The sequence below is a fragment of the Pristis pectinata genome, chromosome 6, assembly GCF_009764475.1.
Source record: "Pristis pectinata isolate sPriPec2 chromosome 6, sPriPec2.1.pri, whole genome shotgun sequence".
Lineage (NCBI taxonomy): Eukaryota > Metazoa > Chordata > Chondrichthyes > Rhinopristiformes > Pristidae > Pristis > Pristis pectinata.
This window is the reverse complement of record NC_067410.1, coordinates 68,862,609-68,884,842: the sequence shown is the minus strand read 5'-3', so window position 1 is coordinate 68,884,842 and position 22,234 is coordinate 68,862,609. Positions and strand designations below refer to the sequence as shown.

The following is a 22,234-nucleotide window of genomic DNA, read 5'->3' as shown; positions in this document are numbered from 1 at the left end:
AAGGAGCAACAGGGTGCCTCAAACCCAGAGCTGTGTTACTCCAAGCACAAGCAAAGACTTGCTAAAATAAAAGTTTCAATACACTCCTCTTCCCACAAGCACTGTGCAACAATATAAATGTACTCCTCTAAGAAAAAGCTCTTCAAAAAAAAAAAATTTAAAAAGATGGTTTGTATCTTAAAAGCTGACCGTTAGGCTTAGAACTGCTGGCTTTTATCTAAATAACTGCTTGGAAGTTTAGGAATCCTAAGTGTAGATGGAATTTGCACTTTCTGTTCCGCTGACCACTGCTCCAGAGACACTGGCAGTCTGCTACTGGATACCTCATGGAATGCAAACCTCCACTGATTTGTCCGCACTGATGTAGAGAAATTTGCCCAAAGAACTTGTGCTGGGTCCAGTGAGCTTATTGATTTCAATGGGAAAAATGGCTGCTGGCCCAAAAGTGAACACAAGGAAATTCCCTTTTATTTGATTTGGGTTTTTTTTGTTTAAGTGTATTTAATTGATTTTAATTATGCTATATTTTTAAAAAGAAATTCAGCATATCAGAATTAGAATATTTCTGTAATATTTTTATTTTGAATTCATCTTAGAGCATTTCTGTAAGTGAACGTGAAAGATATACACAAACATTCAATCTCTGAGATGCTTTGGCAGCCTGTAAGTCTGATAACTCCTCACCAGCTCTCAAGAAAATCCTGGGAGCTGATCAATTGGCCAGGTGTCCCAGCTGAAGACTGCACCCTGTGGACTTTTGTTATGAAAGCATTGACTCCATGGGCAGCTGACCAGGGAGCTCAAGAAGGTGGGGATGGGGTGGTCTGTGACAGAATGCTCCTTTGAAACACTTGTTATATGTGTACATCTAGTACTGCCGTGGACCTTTTCCACATTTAATTTTGAAGAAGAATCAATAAAAATATCACAGAAATTGCCATCTATTCTGTTTCTGCATTGTTGCCATTGATCCTTCATCAATGGCAACAATATGAATCCTATTTTCAATATGCTGGTTGATGGTGGTTTATTTAAATTTGCAAATGTAGTTGCGGCCAATTTCCTTCGCTAATTTACATTTCATTTATGTTTCATAAATTATGAAAGGTTTCTGATTTATTGAATATGTATCTTAAAATGAAGAAACTGCATCAGAATAACTTAATAATTTAAACTAAATCTACAATTTCAAATTTGGCAGCTCCGAATTTATAGAATGAGGGAGAATAAGTTACGAGATAACAGGGAACTGACAGGGGACATGAGAATAATGGGATTGCTTCCCTGAGAGATGGCACAAACCTGATGGGCTGAATGGCCTCCTTCTTTGTCTTTTTAAGTATGAGACGTATATTACAGGGATGATTCCAAAATAAACTGATTTCGCTAAACTGTTTGTGCTTATCCTTTAATGAATGGGATAGCACTATAGCCAGGGTGTGGTCAATTTTCTGACCAGACATTTGTGGGGCTGTGAAATGGCCAGATGTCTGACACATTTGCCATTTTCTGATCATTTAAGTCATATCGTGACTGCTAATTGCCCACAAATTAATCAGAAGTCTTTTGATTATTTATTTTTTATATTTTTGTTTTGCTATTGCCAATAATCTACACTTGGTTCTTTATTCAAATCTAGTTTTGTTTTCAACTGAGATTGGTTCCATCAAGAAGTATTTCACTATTTGTTACTATGATGTAGAAAAGGACAGGTCCATACAAAATTCTGCAATTCATTTGCTGGTCTCCAATAGTCCCCATTTACCCTAAACCTATTCTTAGATTTTTCCACTGAAATTTCATATGCAAGACGAGTGGCTTCTATATTTCTAATACTTGAAAAATAAAAATCTGCCTATTATACATATAAATAATCACTTGTGTCAAGCTAAGCTGAGATTTTTTTGTGTATTTCATTTTTGTCAGTCATGTTGTATTTGGCTTGTGACAGTTAACAGCTCAGGAAGTAAAACTGTAGCACCATCTGGGGATTTGCTTTGGTACAACACATACTAGAGAATGCTTTTAATCTAATTCATGAGGATGGCTCATTAACATTGTGTGCTGAGGTTATTTTATTATTATGTTAGGTAGAACTGGCTTCCATTACTGGGGGATTTTCGAACACGAAAATAGAACTGTTATCTACATGTGCATCAAATGTAAAATGGTCACCAAGCACATTATTTGCTGCAATGATATTCGAGGATGACATATGTTATGTCTTCAGACCTCAAAATCTGTTAATAACAGGAAATAAACACTTAAAACACATCGCTGAGAAATTTTCTGCTATGAAGGAATGAGGCCTTTCATTCTAAAATGGAGTTCAGATGAGGAACCATGTGCAGAAATGCTCCAACCACAAGCCACAGCAGAAATTCAAGCTGCAATGTTGCTGAAGTTTGATTTCAAATTCTTCTAATGATCTGACCTTGGTTCAAACTGTTAGATAAAACACTTTGTGTTCAGAGCAGCCTCAAGCTCAGTGTATCACTGTTAACCAAACTATGAACAAAGTATTTTCCACACCATATGGCTGGAAAGCTAAAAAAAATGCACATTAGAGAGGTCGGCATTATAACTATTACACGGGCTGACAAATCCAGGAAATGGTCTCACATTATTTCAGCTTTCTTATAACTGGTATAAAAAAGTGGCACAGGCGAGCTGTGAGAAGTTTTTTTTATTATTTCATTTGAAGTAATTCAGTGCTAGGATTGAATAAACAATTCTACTGTCTCTTTAAAACAAACTTTAACCTGCATTTGAATTTTGTTGAAAAGACTATAATTGCACTCTCACAAATGTCAATTCATGTTCACACTTCTGCAAATTCAAAGCATACTGGGGCATATTTGATTGAAAATAAACAAGTGAATGGATCTGTTACATGATGCAGGCTGATTCAATTTTCTCTCCCTCAGGTGTAACATCAAATACAAATCGATCCAACTTCAAAAATTGATGTGTGGACCTACTTAAGCAATTCACTGTGAACCCTATTATATGTAATCATGCTCAATTTATTTTTGTGATTAGATTCAAAAAATTGTGATTCCACATGGAATATGTCTTAGCTGAAAATATATGTCAGCAGCTGACCAACCGTTAACAAAATTAAAGCAGACAATTTTAAAGCTATTAAAAGTACACAAATTGTGGACTTTCCCACAGTCATGAATACTTATTTCACAACAAGTTGCAACATACTTAGTGATTTATTTTCAGAATGATACAAATATACTAATGAATAAGACTATTATTTTAATGCATTATTTTAGTTAATAGGGTTTCATTAATTCAGAATAGAATTGAAAACATGAAAGGCAATAGTTTGTCATTACTTGAATGAAAAACATTCATGCACTTTGTAAAGTCCTTGTACAATGTTAATTCCTTTGGGACATCTAAGTGTGTACACCATTGTGGACCAGTTTCCAAACACAGCTCCAAATTCCTGGTATGCAATGAGTCAGAGCAGTCTGCAACCTCCTCGTTGAACTCACTTGGGACTGAGATAAGTTTTTCCTTTTGCAATGACTTCACATTTCTAGTCTGTGTTTGTTATTTCAAAGTGTATCCGAGCAGCTTCCCTCATTTATTCTGTTGCCCATAGTAAATTACCTTGTTTTACTGGAATAGCTTTCCCTCTCCTAAGCAGCAGGTGGTGGTTGATTAGTGAGACTGAACCAAAGGATAATTGTGAAATGCCTAAAAGAGATAGGGGCAATTCAGGATTGATCGCTTTTCCATCAGAAGGAAGACAATGATAAAGATTTGAGTAGGAGGAGTGGTTCTTTTTCCGATTCTATTTTCCTTCTTTAATCACTGTTCTTCAAAGAAAGTAGCAGGTCAGTATAGAGTGTGGGGGGATGGCATTAGGATGGTGATGGGGGAGGGTGTGCAGAAGTGAGAGGAAAGTTAGCACTCCGCATCTGGGAGAACTTTTTGCCACAGTGTTTCATTCCCCTGAGATCTAACCTTTTATCAAAATTGAGCCATTATTTTGCCTGGCATGGTTTTCCTGAGAATGGAAGTTATTTGTTGAGCATTTCTGTGGGTGAAAGGGATGATGACATTATTTTCCCTTCTGCTCAGATCTTGAAGGGAGTAGGTTTCCTGTAGCAGAGTCTGCTCTTTTGGTCAAGATTTCAGTTTACTGTTCAGTTAGATGATTAAATCCCTTGTTACTTGTGAAGATACCCCAAGCTCAGTCATTGTGGAGAAAGGGTTGGTGGTTTGTATATGTGGGGAAAATAAATCTTCTGACCCTAACTGCTTCTCCATTTCTACTTTCATGGCATCTTTTTTCCTGCCTCAGTTGTTGTTCAAATCATTCTCCATTCCTTTGTCACCTTCTGACCAGCCTCCCACCTTCATCATCCACAGGCTTGAACTCATTGAAAACCCAGCTCTCATCGTGTACCTTCCACCAAGCTCCATTCACCATGGTGTGCCCACTGATATACACTTGCCCTCAGCCAGGCACAAGATTCTTATCCTTGCTTCAAAACCCTCCACAATCTCACCACTCTGTTTTATTTTAATCCTCACTGGCATTACAACTCTGATGTCTTTGTGCACTCCATTTCTGCCTTAAGCTCTGTGATTCATTCCCCAAACCTTTCTGCCTTCCTCTTCTTCCCCTTTAAGATGACTTTAAAATCTACTTCTTTAATCAGCTCCTTAGTCACATGTCCTAATATCTCTTTATGTGGCTTGATGTGAAATTGTGTTTAATCACGTTCTCTGAAGCACCTCGTAACTTCTGATTATGTTCTGTGCTGTACCTTCCTGTATGTTGGAAACATGCCTGTAAGACCAATGGGTCAAATCCTGGCTTTAGAATCTCTTCATTTACTTGTCCTCATTCTATAATCACATGCACAGATGCACTGGTTGCGTGGATGGCCTTCTTGAAGTTGCCTGTGAAGGTGTATCACTATCAGTGAATTTGAACTGGTGTTCCCCACAGAAATACAACCTTACAATTATTATTGTCCATGTTCACTTATGAAGATGGGTACCAAAACTTATGTGACCACACCCCAGGTAAGATGGAGAACTGGAAAAAAGAATCTGCTCTGGACAAGGCAAAACCACGTGTCTGAAATGTTACTGTTACTGCTAATAAAAAAGAATTTTGAAGAATAAATCATTTTTTATGACAATATTCTTTCTTATCCATTATGTGTTTAAAAGAGGAGGGCACAAGACTGCCATCAGAACATTGAATGGTATTAAAATTTGTGACTGTAAGATATAGACCATGTGCCTGGAATTCGATCCAGCTTTAAAATTTCTATGTTTCATGGGAGATTATTGTTTGGAAGAAGAATTTCCTCACATAGCACTTGATATGAGAAGCAGGCTTTCGGCTGTGTCAATTAACATCTTTGAAGTTGAAGTAGTGTGAGTGACTCACTGGAAGTAGACGGCGATTGTAGGGTCATGTAAAGACTGAGGCATAATTGTTCCTGTGCTGTTGGAGTTGGGAGGATGAAAGTTAGAGGTAAACAGTAATGTGGTGGATGAATAATCTTATATTTGCTAGGTACCCTTGATCAATTAAACACAACATTGCCTAGTGATATTAAACAGCTGAAGTTGAGTCCAACATAGGGCAGGGTGCCTGTGGAAGGAACAGAATTATGTTCAAATTTACCTTTTCCTATTCCACATCAATTCTTCCATGAGGAACTGTCAGAACTTAGGAAAATTGGAACCTCCTGATCAAAATCCAGATAATGTTTATTTTTCTATTCAGTTGAGGAGAAAATTTTGTACAAATAGGTTTCGGTGCCCAAAGTCATTTGGGTTGACCTGGTAGTAAACTGAATCAAGTATAGAATAAACCGCAAAGATTTTTCTGACATTTACAAAGATCTATCCGCAATTTATGAATTGATAATAGGATTTGAAAAAGCAACTGGCATCTAACATGCAAAAAACAAAGGTTTTGATCTATTGACACAAGTGTTAGTCGTCATATGGTTTCAACATTATTCATAACATTGCAAAATACATAAGGGGCATTGTTAGCCAATCCCAGCAAACAAAGAGCATAGAATGGTTCAGAGCTTTATTTCTTGTCTATTTGAACCAATGTCAGCAATGCTAATTATCTTCATTCCTGACTTGTTTACAGCAAAATTTCTGTATTACTTTCTTAGTCAGCTTTGAAGTTGTTTTGTCTATAATCTCTCAGAAGTTCAATATTTTCAAGAGTATATTGCACTATTAATCAGAAGTTTGTATTTCCCTATCAGAGTTTAAACATTTACCTATCAACAGCTTCCTAATAATAATCTCATAAATATCATGCATTATTTGCTTCTTTTCCTTGTTGAAAAATGTAGTCCACAGTTACAAAAGCAAATTTGAAAGATTCCCCATTTTGTAATGTACCATGATATCATTGTTAGACATTAGACCTATCTAAGAAATAAAAAAATCCTCAGCACAGTTTGATGTGCTGACCTGCTTTCATAATGGTTTGCTTTTATGAATCCCTGTGGAGAAATGATGGTTTGGAAACAATATGATAATTATTCTCTGCTTCTGTTAATATGGTTTTATCAGATGTGACCAGTTTTGCTTCTCTATTTGAAACTTCTAGTTCAGCTTTCTCTTTAGATATGAATATTAAAATCAATTCCTCAGAAATCATGAATATATTGAATGCTTGATCAATGTATGGATTTCAACTTATTGCAGAGTAAAAGAAGGAAAATGTTGGCTCTCAAATTGGCCAACTTTTAAATTTTCAAGTACTCAAACTTTTCAAGTACTAATAATAATTGCTAATGATAACAAGGTTGGTTGTTCATTGCTTGTAGGTCTCCCGAATTAATCTAGAAAATAAGTGCTAAAATTACCCTTTAAACATGATATTGCATATGTTGTAGTAGTTGAGGCAATCAGGCCTAAACATGGCAAGCTTATTGAAAGCATTTAAAAAGACAAGCTAATCAGTTTAAGCAGATTTGAAAGGGCCAGTTGCTAATACTATACATGCAGCATAAGTGCCTATCTGGAACTTGCATGCAAATACACCACAATAGCTAGATGAGGCATTTTTATAGCATTTGCCGAATCTATGTGTCTTCCACCAGAAGACAAGGGCTGCAGGCACATGGAAAGAACACCATTTGTAACGCCCTCATAGTTACATAGCATAGTGACTTGGAAAGATATATCGCCTTTGGTGGAATTATACTCTAACATCTCTCAATACAACATTAATTTTCATTCCGGAGAAAGGATTAGCTTTGGTAGATGAGCTTTGCTGATTGGTTACCTCTCCGATCTCTTCATCCAACATAAATTTTAGCTCCTGCCTCCAATGGCAGTTGCTGAAAACTATTTTTTTCTTAATCGGGGTATATCAATCATTAAACAAAAAATGTTATGACTTTCCACTTCTCCCAGAAAAGAAATGATGACTGCTGTCTAGGCATTTCTCAGTAGCTCACTTATCATAATTAAAACTGTTTGCACCTTCCATCCTCCCTCAGCTGATGAATCACTGACCACCACCTGGAAGAAGCATTGATTCTGGCAAGGGCACAGAATGTTTTCTAAGTGGAGACTTCAATGCAGGGTTTGGTGTCACCACCACTGGCTGAGCAGGCCGAGTTCTGAAGGATGTGGTGACCAGATTTGGTGTCAAATTATGAGAAGGCCAACTTGATAGAAACTGATTTGAACTTGTCCTCCCCAATCTACCAGTTGCAGGTGCATCTATTCATGGTTGGACTGGCAGTGTGACCAATGCCAGTTTCCTCCCACATCTTAAAGCTGTGCTGGTCAGTGAATTAATTGACTGCTGTAAATCAACTCTAGAGTGAGTGGGTGGCAGGAGAATAAAGGGGGGAGTTGACAGAGAGTAGGTTACAGGGAAATAAATGGGGGAATGGGAGTGATTGAATCTTTTAGAAGCTGTCATAGGGAAATAAAAAATATAAAACTATAAAACCAAAATAAATTTAAATAGTTAAGTGGCAATGAAATGGGAATAAGTTGAGCAAAAGAATAAAAGGTGTTCTGGGTCACTATTTAGAACAAATTAAGAGGTGGTAGTAGCTCAAACATTCTCTTTCAGCAAAGAAGAGAACTCTTGCTCTGTCCAGTTCCACAAATCTGAGCTCAAAACCTATTTATCTGAAAGGTTATTACTGAATGGGAAAATTCAGCTTGCTCAGTTGATGGGTAAAGTTGCATCTGTGTTTTATCAAAGTGATAAGACATCAATTTATGAGGCTCAAGTGCAAGCCCCAAAGAAAACAGTCGTGTTGAAAGAGCTGAGGGACTGAAAATAACTCTCAAAATGTAATGGCTGAATTTTAATCCTTATTTGGCCAAGTTTCTTCCCAGTGGATGGAGTAAGCCTTTTCATTTTATGACTGGTTAACATGGAAACTATAAGCATTAGGAGAATCTTGTCAATGTGTCAAAAACAATATGAATTATCAACTACTTTTCACTAACCAATTCATATCATAGAATTTAATTGTTAAAAAGAAAAACAATTAGAAAAGTGCTCAATCATCGCAATCTTATCATTAAATTATTAAGGAATTTCTAGCCTGGTGTCATTTACTTAAAGGATATTTTAACATAATATAACATAAATTATTAAATTACTTCCTTCCAGAAATAAGTAACTGGAATCCTGCCACTTTCATATGTTTAAAAGTAAGTATCATCTAGAACATTGTTATTTTTATCTAAATTTCTGACAATTTTTCCATATCAATTTCTCCACACCCCCTTCTGTCCCCTGAGTAATGACTCTCTTTGACACCTCTTTTTGATGGTTATTATTCATGTGTTAGGCTTGACAATGAATATTGGGTGGCTATTTTACTATACAGAAAACCTGATCTCATTTATGTTTAAAATATGCATTGCCATAGGAACTAATTGCATTCAAAAGCAGGGCCCAGTTGATTTTTTTGGCATTGAATTCAATTGTTGCGCCTTTATAATCATCCATCAGCAGACTCAGCAAAGACTGGAATCCAACATAGGATTCCCCCCAACCTTCATGGCTCAGCTACTGATTGGATAAATAATTTGATCTAGTGAAGAAATCAGATTTGAAATATTAATGACTGTGTAAAGGTCCCATGCTGGACCTAAGATGAGAATGCAAAATATAAGACGATTGCAGAATTTCGGAGCTTGAAACTTCTACCTGCATCTTAATTTCTCTTGGAAGATTACATACCTCACAGATGTAAAGCTGCAGAGTAAAATGAAAACATTGTTCAGAATACTTTGAATATCAGTTTATTAAACCTCAGATTGAGTTTAATGATTATAAAGGAATCTTTAAGTCATCAAAAATAAGTCATTTTTGATCTTTGTCACATGATTTTATCTTCCCTGCCAAACTCTGTTGAGTTATTTTCTGCCAAACCTTTCCTTTGTGTATTGAAGCTTTTCATTTCCTACCAGCAGGAGCGTGGAAGGAAATGAAGAGGTTCAGTAGATGTCCAGGACCTTGCTGACATTAGCCAAAAATATCCCCAAGAAATTTGTCATATTGGTAGAAGCAATGAATTCTTTTTCTCAGGGAAGAGCATTGCTTTCAAATTATTGCATCCAGCTTTAGCTGAAATTAGGAAAGCACATGATACAGAATCCATGACCATTAATCTACATCACATATGGCATTATTTGTCATGCCTATTCAAGTTTACATTTGTTAAATGCAGATGAGAAACCCAGAGTAATCAACAAATGAAGGCAAATTCTGCAACAACATCCTCGTTTTTTGACTAATTTAAAATAATAAGAGTGAAAAAGTTTAAAACATATCAAGAAGAACACATCAGAAAAATAAACAACAGAACAAAATGCTTTACACAGAAATGTGTTTGTACACCCATGCACTTATTACGTGTTCACTAGGATTACATGGATAATTGTATCAAATAACCAGAAAGTATAACAAATAACATGAGTCTGTTGCTTGAAGTGTTCGTGGTATTGTTCACAGCATTTTCATCTGTATTTTGTTTATTTATAAACTGATGAAAAATGATGGGTGGGAATTGTGCAGCTGGACCATGAGGCATGTGCCACACTCATCATGGGTGTGGGATCATGATTAGACATTTGCTCAACTCTAACCCCCACCCCCAGCCCCTCACTCCTATATTAGTAGCTATGTAACCTTCTGAGAAAGACTAAAACACACCTATGTATATATTCAGAGCTAATAAAAGCAATAAACATTCTGGAAAATCAAGTGATCATGTGTTACCTGTAAAACTACCAGATCCAACCACATCAAAAGAAGGACACCCAGTTTTTGCAGTAGTATAGTAGCCTTGGAAAAGGTTTAGTGTATCCTGATCACCAATTTTATCTCATCTTTTCCTCAAGAATTAACACAGCCTAGAATACAGTTCTAAGAGTATCATTTTCCAATATGTTGACTTGGTGCATATTGCTCACATAGGACCCTCAACAGAGTAGATTGATTATGCTTTCATCCACAGAAGGCATCACAGGCAGAAATATGCCCTCACTAACTATGCACATGTACTGTATACATTCAAGAACAGGAATGCCAGTGGATTTTCTAATCTCTAACCAAAGGACTCCAAGGCCAATTGTCACACCCCAAATGCTCAGCAACAACTGACAACAGCTAACCCAGCAAAGGCCAGTGATCAAACTTGATCCTTTCCCAGTCTCTTCAGCTCAGCTACTTACAGGATCAACTCACGAGGCAGTAAGAGACTATGTTCTCAGTTTTTATTAAACATGAATATCAATTTCTGCCAAGATTGGAAAATCAACATTGATAACACAACATCTTTGATTGAACCTTATTTTCTTCACATTACTTTAAAATTATGTGAAAATAACTTGATTGGAATTATGACCATGGTTACAATCAATCAATTGGATTTCTAAAAATACTGAATATTTGGTATCAGTTGCCTGAGTAACTAGCACACAAATATAAAAACATTCAATGCCTTCACCGTCTGGCAAAATATGATTCAATATATACAGTATATATATATTTAGAACATGACTTAATCTGGTACCAGCGTGAAGAGTCATCAGCTTTGTATTGTAATTGAATGATTGAAGCTTACGTGTTATGTTGAATATGACAGTTTATGGAGGTAGCCAAGAAATAATATTGTACAAGATTTATCAAGTTCACTCATAGGAGATTGATGCTGCTAACAAAGCCAATATTTATTGTCATCCTTAATGTCCTGCATACTTGGTGGCTTGATAGGCTATCCCAGAAGGCAGATAACAATCAGCCAGATTGGTGACCAGACTGGATAAGAATGACAGATTTCCTTCACTGAAGTACATTGGTGAATCAGATGGTTTCATAATAATCCACTAGTTTCAAGGACACCATTACTGACAACAGATTTATTCTGGATTTAGTTAACTAAGTGAATTTAAACTCGCCAGTGACTATGGCAGGATTCAAACTTATGTCTTTGCATCAGTAGCCAAGGTCATTGAATACCCATTCCAGTAATGTAATCATTATGTTATCATACCTATAAATAATAACATTTGTTAAATGTTGTTTCTTAATTTGCTGTCTATATGAAATTGTTCTTTTCCCGTTGCGTGAACCAAATTGATCTCAGATGACTGTCAATGAAGATGTCACAACTGGCCTCACTATCTTGAGTCAGCATGAGATAACATTGCTCCAGATTACTTTCTAGTGACCCTTGCTCAAAAAAGACTGGGACACCCATTAGATTGAACATCCTGTTAACTTTCATTTTTGTACTTCAAACCTGGATACCCGATATTTCCAGAACTTTGACAAACAGTGAACAGAAAGAGAGAAAAAAAGCTTTTTGAAGAAATATTTAAGTTAATCGTTTCCAAAAATGTTGTTGAAAGAGGCAATTGTTCCATTCAGAAGACATTAGACCATATCCAATAAAGTAAAAATTAATATTTTGTACTTTTCGTGACATCAAAAGTGGTCTCAGTATTTGTTTCCACTAAGGTCCTTATGAGCCACAGTCACTTTTGTAATCAAAGGGCAGTCCACATACTCAAAAAGGGCACAGTGAGAACCTATAATTAGTAACAAACTAGAAGCTTTGTCGGTTAGTTGAGAAATAAGCACCAGGACACAAGGGAACACCCTGTATTAAAATAATTATATGTGATCTTTTATGTGAATGGGCAGACATCAAAAGGGCCCAAATGAATGAGAAAGTCTCAACTATTGCAGTGTCAGGTGAGGATCAAATGATAGTACATTTCCCTGCGAGTTTGAGTCCCAGTCCAGAGCCTTTAACAGAAAAACTGAAGTTATCATTCCAGACCAGTACTGAGGGAGTACTGCACTGTTGGAGGTGAAATATCATCCAAAGTTATGTGCTCGAGTCTCTGGAGTGTGACAATTTACTGGCTCAAGTGCTGGAATATCATCACTTCTTTTACTATTTTGGACAACAGTTCTTGCCTTCTGATTTTGATGGACAGTGTTGGTTAGAGTTATGCTGGTCACCTTATCAGTTTAGTATTATCTGCCTTTTGAAGACCATTGAGATCTACCTGGACATGCATGAAGAAATTATGCTGTACACATCAATGATCATTTATCCACACCACAAACTTACTCAGAGATGCTATAGAGTGGGAAGGGCAGTGAAATTCCAGGATGCTGGTGAAAAGAGTCATGTGTGCATTGTCAGGTTTGGGGAACTTGGTGCAGTCAGAGACACTGGCACTCCAAAATTATGCTCCAGTTTGCAAGAACCCTACCCAGTGTTCACTCAGCCTGATATGATGGTGAGGACATAGATTAAGGATTTTTCATCGACTCTATCTGCAGATTCCTTTCACCTTTTCCATGCATGAAAAAGAATGCATTTAAGAGCTGCAGCATTAAGCAAAACCATGAACTAAGCACTTATCATGCCTACAGTACTTCTGAGTTAAAATAGATCTAATGATTCCAAATTCCAGTTAACTTGATATCCTATTATTCTGAAATATATATGAAATTGGCTTGCTATTCTAAGAAAATTAAAAGAAAGATTTATTCTCTCAGCTTTGCATGCACAGTGAGTTATTTTTCATTAATAAATACAAACACTTGGTATTATCCGCTGCACATTTTATTCCACACAACACTGAGAATGTAACACCAGTAGACCATCTTCTGACAACACAATATGAAAGAACATTGCACAGTTGACACTCATAAAGCAGCTTGCTTGCATTTAATTCCCCAATTATTCACAACATTGACAACATTCATTTGATGGGGGAATTTATTATCTCCAAGTAATCCTGCCTCTTATTCCAATTAACCCAGTAAAGCTTGTAACCAGTCAGTGCAAAGACACTGAAGATAATTATTGATCCACCAATAAGGTCGTACACAGATGGAAACATATGGAGGACTAGCAACTGGAGAATCATGGCCACAACAATTTCTAAATGTTGAACCGTGCTAACTAATGCTGGGTGGAATCGATTCAATGCATAATATACACCTAAGAATGCCACAGTAGAACAGATACAGATCCCTAATAGATATCCCCAGGTTTCCCCATCCAATGGTATAATAGGCTCTTGCAAGATAAACATTGTGGACACACCCCACACTGTACCTGTCCATCCAAAGGTGAAAAGGGCAGTCCACATACTAACCTTCTCCTTGATCGCTCTGTAAATGATCATGGACAGAGCAGTGGTCAACCCTGCCATTACTGTCATGGTATAACCAAAGGCTTCCTTCCATCTGCCCATCAATAAATCATCTTCATCAACAATATTGGGGATCATCACTAGACAAAGACCAAATACACTGCAGACCACTGTTACAACATCAGTGTAGTCCAACCGTTCATCCACCAGTAGAAAGGCCAGAATGGCACTGAAGACTGTAGTGGTGGCTCTCCACATGATGGTCCCATTGCTTGGGGGTACAATTGAAAAGGATGTGTAAGCACAGGTGATGGAAATGACATTGCACACCCCGTAAAGAAAAAGACGCATCCTGTATCCTTTGGGTCCAAGAGGATGCTCACTGCCATAGCACACAACTACAACAGCGAAGATCTGGAGTACAGAACGAATGAACAGGAGTTCCAGAGATGGTACTTTGGACCGATCAGCGGCAAGTCTAGTTATTAATGCAACACAACCATGGGCCAAGGCAGCCCCAAACAGAGCAATCCAGGTTATCCTTGGAGCTGAAACTATACTCTCTCCAGCATTTTCTGTTTGCTGCACCATGCCTTTATCTTTCTGCTCATCTGATAAACTCTGACGAACATTAATTGCCCCAAAGAATGACCTTCCTCGTTTTTTAGTATCACTCAGAAGTTTTTTTTTGGGATTGTCTTCTGCATAATTTTCAATATCTTGATAGGTGTCTTCGTAGCCTTCTTCTTCAGGTTGCGGATAATGTGCTGTATATTTCACAGTCACTGTGTTTGGGTGGATCTTCACTCTCTTTTTCGAGGGGCATGTTGACTTAGTAGGTGAAGCTGCCATTTCCCTGCAGCAGAACTTCTGTCCTGCAGCAAATTTTACAGAAAAGTTAAAACTTTACTTTGTGTGTCATTGGTATTTCCGTGGCTAAGCAACTACAGTCTATACTTTTGTGTGAGCGGCACGTCAACTGGTGTATACATCTGCAAGTCCTGCCAATCTATTTGTAAAAGCTTTAACTTTACTTATAATCCTTCCATGAATTGACATAATCCACACTTTATTCAACAATATTTCAGAGCATTAAAAAAAACATAGTGCTTCAAAGTACCCATTTATCACTACCCCAAATGTTAAATACCGAAGATACTGGAAATTTGAAATAGAAATGGAAAATGCTGGAAATATTCAGCATTCAGAATGAAAAAGGTTGTGCTTCAGATGAATTATCTTTTCATTAGACATTAAAAACTTAGAGATAAAGATGCAATGGAAGGGTCGAGTGGAGGAACGAGCAAAGGTGTAGAGATTTAATGACAAGAAGGGCAAACTGGGAAGGAGAAAAGGTTAAAAATTTGCTTTGATCAGGTACAGTGAGAACCACTGAATCATTACTGGAATTTAGTATTTAGGCCAGAAGGCTATAATATGTCTATCTGAAGAAAGAGCTATTCATAAACTTATATTGAGCTGTACTGAGACACATTTAAAGTCTGAGGATAGCGAAGATACAGTGGGAGTGGGAAGAAGAATTACAGTGACAGCTGACTGATAGCTTGGAATCATAGTTGCAGAAGAATATTAAAAAAAGTAGAGGACAGAGAATTACACTGGCATGATCAAAAAAAATCAGGTCTTACACAACAGTTCTTTGTCCGGCAAAATGTCCTTTATAAGGTCCAGAAAAAGAAATTGTTGTGAAGGTTCGTGAGCTTCAAAGTTAATTCCCAAGCCATATTCTCCATTCACAACGGAGATTTGATAAATCCTGTTTGTCAACAGCATGCAAAAAGTCATGGTCTTTTAACGTTTTAAACTTGAAAAAAATCAGTCTGAATTATATGGTTGTTCAGTGACAAGTGCTAAATGAGGAATATGTGACAAAAAGATTATCTACTTTTCACTGGGCATGAAATGAAACTATTGGCTGTTCAGACACATCAAATATTTTTGTGCAGTCTGATAAATGAATTTGAGGTTTACAAAAGACTAATGTGACTTGCATTATTTCATGAGCAAACAACGTTTTGTTTTAAATCACCTGCTTGGATAAAATTAGGTCTTTGGCTTTGGTATAGCAAAACTGGTTAGTATATTAATAAATAGCACACTGTCATTGGCAGGAAAGAATGATAGAATGGTTGCACATTTCAAACGGAAAAGGGATGATTGCGAGGAGCACCTCATCCAGTCTCCTGTACATCAGCATGTTTGGTTTTGAGCATGCAATTCCATGGTCAACTTCAAAAAATCTCATGGACTCAACAACTGTCAATTTCAAATGGACTAAGAATAAAATGAATGCTAAGTAGAGAGCAATTTAGTTTATTGAGTCAATGTAAGCTATTCAGCAAATGTAAAGTCTCGACAAAGTTTGTAGCGCTGTTGCTGAAGAGCAAATGTTTTCTGATGGCAAAGGAAATGTCTCTGAGCCTTCTGGAGGATGTTGATTGGCTTTGTGATATTTCCTTATCTTGCTATCCTCCTCAATGTTCTGAACGATCAACTTCAGGGAAGGGAACAACTTGTCTATGACATTGCCATCAAATTAAGTTTTTTCAGTCCAAGCGGAAAGAGTTTTGTCTACAACTGTAAGAAGATGATCTCTTTCACATTCCTTTCTGTCAGCACATACTTTTCCAAGTCCTGATTCATGTCCTGTTTTGGAGAAGCTTTGAACAGCAGTTCCTAACCGATTGTAGATACTTAGAAGAGCTGAAGTTAGTTGCAGACTCGTTTTCAGCTGATCCAGAAGTTGTGGAATCAATTATTCAACTTGAATTTATGGACTTGTGACACTTTGGCTTGCTTTGCAGGAAGTATCACAAAGGAAATCTGCTTAGTTCCTATAGTTGTCCTCATTTAAAAACCTTTGCAAAATTATGGGAGAGAATCATGAAGTCTACTAATGTTTCTGGCAGCCCATTCATTTGCAGACATGTCGTTTCTCTGCTTAGTCCCATGAATCAAAACAGGGCAATTGATCTCAGATAATAATCTTAGAGCATTATTTTGTCTGGCAAAATCAAAAATAAAACCTGACATTCTCAGAGAGGTTTCCACAAAGTACTTCACATTATTCCTGAAAAGCATCCACATGTTTTTTGTATTAGTTTAGTAATTAAGATGCAATTAAATTTATTTAATAAACCAATGTTTTAAAATCAATAATGGACGATAGCTGGTTCAAAAATACAGATGGTTATTTAGGTTCCTTAATTGTTAAGAGATACAAAAATGGTTTCAAGCGAATTATGCTGTCAAAAACACCCAGATACTAATCATAACTCCTTGCATTTTAAGTAAGGGAACTATTATTAAATATGAACAGAAACTGTTAACAAACTCTGGTATTTGTGTCTTCATATTGGTACCTGGTTCTGTATGGTCAAAATAAAAATGTGTTCCATGTCAGTGGCCCTCAGAAGCATTTTATATCTCAAACTGGTTCTCCCCACAAAACAACTGTGCACCACTATTCTACCACACATTTGGTATTAACTTTGGTAAAAAGAAGTTTCCCAGTACCTAACTACTGAAAACTTTCTTGATTTTATGTCACTTTTAATTTAAAATTTGATGCTGTTCTTTTTTTACAAACCTTCCATATTCATCAGGATTCAGAACCAAAATGCACTATTAGGGTTCCTGGTGGAATGATAACAGCCAAAGAGCCCCATGCTGCTTGCAATAAAAGAGATAGCGCCGATATTCATGGCTCCTTGGCCATTCAATTGGCTAAACCCTTTGTAGAAAAACAGACGAGGTGTTTACATCCAGATGAAAAACTGGAACCAGGGGGTAGGGGTTGGGGTGTAGAATGGCCTGGACGCCATTTCTACCACCCACAGAGCTTTAAAAGGGGTGCCCATCAGCATCTTTGTGTGGTTACTCAACCACCCTGCCCACTGGCTGAGGTTCAATAATAGAACGTAATATTTCAGAAACAAAAAAATTTTAAAAATGAATTGTTTAATGGAATTTTGGTTATTTCACCTGGATAGCCACCTGGAAGCTCAAGCAAAACATGAATATTTAACTTCGACATTCATGGGGTGGGGGGTTAAGGAGTGTGTCAATATTTATGGGAGGTCTCTTACACTGAAAATAAAATCAAATATTTACTAAGACAAAAGAACGTGGTGCTTGAATTTTATTTTGGTAGATATAAATTATGTTAAAGTTTATTTTCTGAATTCTCCGGATGATTGTTCATGGACAAACGCAACCAGTGAACGGTCTCTGAAAGTGTTTCTCCAATTTAGAAGACTACTAGTGGGAGACTCACAGAAAACGAATTGCTCCAATAAATTCAGTCTTAAAAATTGTTATCTCCCACCTAGCTGGTCTAATAGAACCAAATGGGATGGATTTTTTTAAACGATTCGCTCTTGACAGAAAGCAATAAGATCGCTATTGCACGGATAAACACTCAAGTGCGAGGGGAAGTCATTCCGAAGGCACTATGGGGTTAATTTGCAAAGGGGATGATATAATCCAGGAGTCTAATCGGTACCAACTGTAATGAATTGTTTGTGCTATTTACTTAAGGAAATAAAATGAATAAAAATATTAACAAATGTAATGCTTCCAAATAATATTTATGCAACAATGCAGGCGTTCGGGAATCCGGCGAGACGAACGCAATCGGATTGACTCCGGTCTTGACTGAAAAATCCTCGGCCAACTAATTCCGCTGATCAATGCTTTACGAGTCTTTCTGTTTTTCTTCCACCACGCAAGCTACAATTTCTTTGTCCCTTTGCACGTTGCCTACCTGTGCTTTTCAGACGGCATCTTGCAGGTGATGTAGCGTCTGATGTTAACCGTAGACTTGAAATCAGCAAGGAAGGGAAGGGATAATTCACAGCGTTAGATGCCTCACTCCACACAATTGCAACCTTGGAGCTCTTTCCCGCAGCGATAAATGTGACCCCCGTGTCTAGTAGAATATTTTGTATGGAACAATTGACTGGAGATTTTGCGGACTATTGATTGGCTTGCTTCGAGTTAGCCTGCGATGACCTCTTTAGCTTCTACTGTTCGATGTATCATTACCTTCAGGTTGTCCAGTGACTTGAAGAGTGGCTCGCAGAAGAATTCCTTTGATCATTTGCGGATGAAATGTATTCAATGCTAGCAACCGTGTGCATTCTTTTAACAATAGATGCAATTTCTCGAATGTCTTAAAATTACCACAATTAGGGGAAAATGAAGGTTAGACTGTCATCAAATGGTTGTAGTGACATAAAAATGTCTCACAAAACAAAAACCTCGCTGAAGAGTCCATTCAACGTCTTTGGTTAAGGTGGTTCAGGTGAAGGGAAGAGGTATGTATCTGGGGCGGTTCAGTTCCTACATTTAAGGGCCTGTTAACCATGAAACACGTTCTTGTGGGCTTCCAGTGGTTTAAATAAAAGAAATCCATTTAAACATTGCAGTAGGTCAAAAGAAAGGGCTGGGAATATGCAGCAAGTCAGGCAACAACTGTGAAAAGCGGAGCAGGGTTAACATTTCAGGTGAATGACACTTCATCAGAACTGAACAAGTCACAGACTTGCTTTCCCACAGAGACTCCCCGATGTGCCCAGTACTTCTTGCATTTGTTTCTTTTTATTTCAGATTTCCAGCATCCACAGTTTTGTATTCCCTCACATCCGGGTGATAGTAGGGAATTTCAGGCAGGGCTTTTACACAGTTAACACCAGGATGAAGCCCGGGACCCCTCCGCCCGCCTCACTCTCTGCTACGTATATAATGGCATCAGAGACTGCCATCATGTGAACATCAGATGTTTATATTATACTGTATTATCTCAGCTGCACCACGAAGGGGCAGCAGAACAGTTTAATGGCCCCGCACTGATTAATATGCGTACGAAAGAATATCGTGCAATCGTGCCGACCGAATTAAAAACTAGTTAGCCGGAAAATGCTTAAATAACAAGATCGCTTTAGCGAATCCCGTTCGAGGCGCTGCTTCTTATTTAAATCCGGCTATGCATGTGTAAGTATGGGTAGGTGTCAGCAATCATTGGTAAATTTAATTGTCTTGCTCTTGAGAGTAATTTAGAAAATCCGAATTTGGAGGTAGGTGAGCGACCGGCAGGTATTGTTAAATCTACCAAGAAAAGTCAGCTCCCAGTTAGAACAGTTGATCCGTCCTCAAAAACAAAATGCAAATAGCTAATGACAATGGTTTTCAGTTGCACCTAATGACATGCGTGTATATAAAATACCAACTTCAAATACGCGGAAAGTCACCTTTAAATATGTGCAGGAAGATCCCAGAATCTTGAGACGGAACCTGACACTGTTCTGCGGTTACAAATGTGCATCACGCTGACATTAATATCTCCTTCTGTGGTCCAAATGAACAGGAACACGTAAAGCGAACAGAAACGCGGCGCCCCTGCGAACAGCTTTCAGTTCAATGTAGCAATGACTCTTTTACATTTTACTACTGCTCTGCGACTGATAACGCCAACATTGAGGGTGGAAACGCGCACGGTTCACGAGTCCAGCACTATCCCCGCACAGATCCGACGTCAGCGTTACCCGTCTGGACCTCGAAATGCAAATAATTTGGCCTTCCTTTCCCGTTATAGAGCAACCTTACACGGATCGGATCTACAGTGAGCTAGGAACGGCGAATGGGAATCTGGCTAAGTAACCTGCTCGACGGAGCAGTTATAATGAAGGCATTAAGAAACAGCAAGTATTACATCTCGCACGATAAATCGAATGCAGCAAGCCCATTAGAAGGCAAGCGGTATTGCTCTACCCACAGCCAGAAGACAAATGTTTATGGTTCCCCCCCCCCCCCCGAGAGCGAGAGCGAACCCCTGTCCACCGGGCACCCCATCAGCGTTCTGTCTCCCCTCCACCATAGACAAGAACAGCGCTTGCTTTTCCTTTCTCTGGTCTGCCGGGCTGGAAGCAGCCGGTTAACACGGCCGAAGGAGCCCGGCGGCCGAACGGGTCCTGGGCTCCGTCTGCAGAAGTTCTGGTGACACAGGGAGCAGCGATTCCCCCGGACAGGGTGAGCGCCCCGCCACCGGTTTGCAGGTTACCTGAGCTGAAGGCACTCGGGGAAGATGCTGCAAGCCCGTAGTTCCAAAGCTCCAACCTCTCTCCTTCATCCACACCCAGAAGCCAACCAGCTGCCAGAAGAAGTGGAGGGATCCAAACAGCAGTGCATGCGCACAGGAGTCTGTGGTCGTTTCGTTAAAGAAGCCACAGGTGACTCCTGAGGGAGGGGAGCCAGATTCCCAGCAACTTACATCACAGTCGATGCCATATATCTAACAAGATGCCTGATGCCGCTTAGTCACTCCTGTCACACTCACGTCTTTCCGGGCAGCGTCGATCCCATGCCCGGGAGCGCAAACTGTTGCCAAATACTAACCCCCTTCCCAGCTGCAAAAGTTCGGGAACGTCCTCGGAGCGCCGATGTCAGTGCGAGCGGACGTACATTTCTTTACATTCAAGTGGAAATAAACACAAAATCCTTTAAAGCCCAGGTCTTCGACATCCTATCCGGATGCATCATTGTTTGGTATGGCAACTGCTCTGCTCAAAACCGCAAAAAAAGACTGCAGAGTTGTGAATACAGCCCAGTTCATCACGCAAACTAGCCTCCCCTCTCTCAGGTGACTCAGAGGATACTTCCCTTCTGTCTACACTACCCGCTGCCTCGGCAAAGCAGCCGACATAATCAAGGACTCCTCCTGCCCTTACCATTCTCCTGTCAGGCAGAAGACACAAAAGCTTGAGAAAAGGTCCCACCAGGTTCAAGGGCAGCTTCTACGCAGCTGCTATCAGACTCTTTATACGCTAAAAGATGAACTCTTGATCTCCCAACCTACCCCATGGTGGCCCTTGCACTTTATTTGTCTACCTGCACTGCCCTTTCACTGGAACTGTAACAGTATATTTTTTTTTTCCTTTTTACTACCTTATGTATGCAATAAGTACTTAGGTATGAAAGGATCTGTCTGGATGGCAATGCAAACAATAAGCTTTCAACTGTATCCAGTACACGTGATAATAATAAGCCAGTTCCAATTCCATTTATTGCCTCTTGGGTCTCTTTGATCTGAACGCATCGCTAATACAGGTTACCTTTAATTCCCATTGGTTTGGTAGATGAATCTTACATAGTTTTATTTAAAAAAAACTGTCAACAAATACTGCACATGGATGGTTTAGCTATACATGGCCATATTTCTCAGGTCCTGATCAAATGCTATTTGGCTTTAAATAAAAAAAGAATAAGAGAGATACTCAATAGGTAGGGCAGCATCTGTCAAGAGAGAAACAGAATGGAAATGGTCATGATCGTGCTTTACTTCAGGTGAAGTCAATTTTCATGCACTGTGCTGAAGAAACAAAATTATGTGACTGAATATCATTGAGTTTCTTTTGGCAAGGCTTTAGTTCAGCCAGACCAGACTTCATCTGTTACCCTTACAGATGCTACCTGACCAACTGAGTACTCCCAGTATTTTTGTTTTTATTTCATATTGTAGGACCTGTGGTATTTGGCT

The 22,234-nt window shown here is 38.5% G+C and overlaps 1 protein-coding gene across 4 annotated transcripts; it reads right to left on the bottom strand.

The window, feature by feature from the left end:
• Window positions 1-13,126: 13,126 nt before the first annotated feature.
• Window positions 13,127-21,818, bottom strand: LOC127571431 (solute carrier family 35 member G2-like). 4 transcript variants are annotated; one of them, XM_052017776.1, is made up of 3 exons: window positions 20,759-20,889; window positions 19,950-20,046; window positions 13,127-14,552 (listed from the first exon to the last, which is right to left on the bottom strand). In XM_052017776.1, exon 3 carries the CDS (start codon window positions 14,527-14,529, stop codon window positions 13,282-13,284), a length of 1,248 nt encoding a protein of 415 aa, XP_051873736.1. In that variant the 5' UTR covers window positions 14,530-14,552; window positions 19,950-20,046; window positions 20,759-20,889; the 3' UTR covers window positions 13,127-13,281. The 4 variants fall into 4 exon arrangements, with proteins under 4 accessions (XP_051873736.1, XP_051873738.1, XP_051873737.1 ...); XM_052017778.1 differs by having other exon boundaries at window positions 19,950-20,003; window positions 20,759-20,846; XM_052017777.1 differs by having other exon boundaries at window positions 19,950-20,097; window positions 20,759-20,815.
• Between the last annotated feature and the right edge of the window lie 416 nt (window positions 21,819-22,234).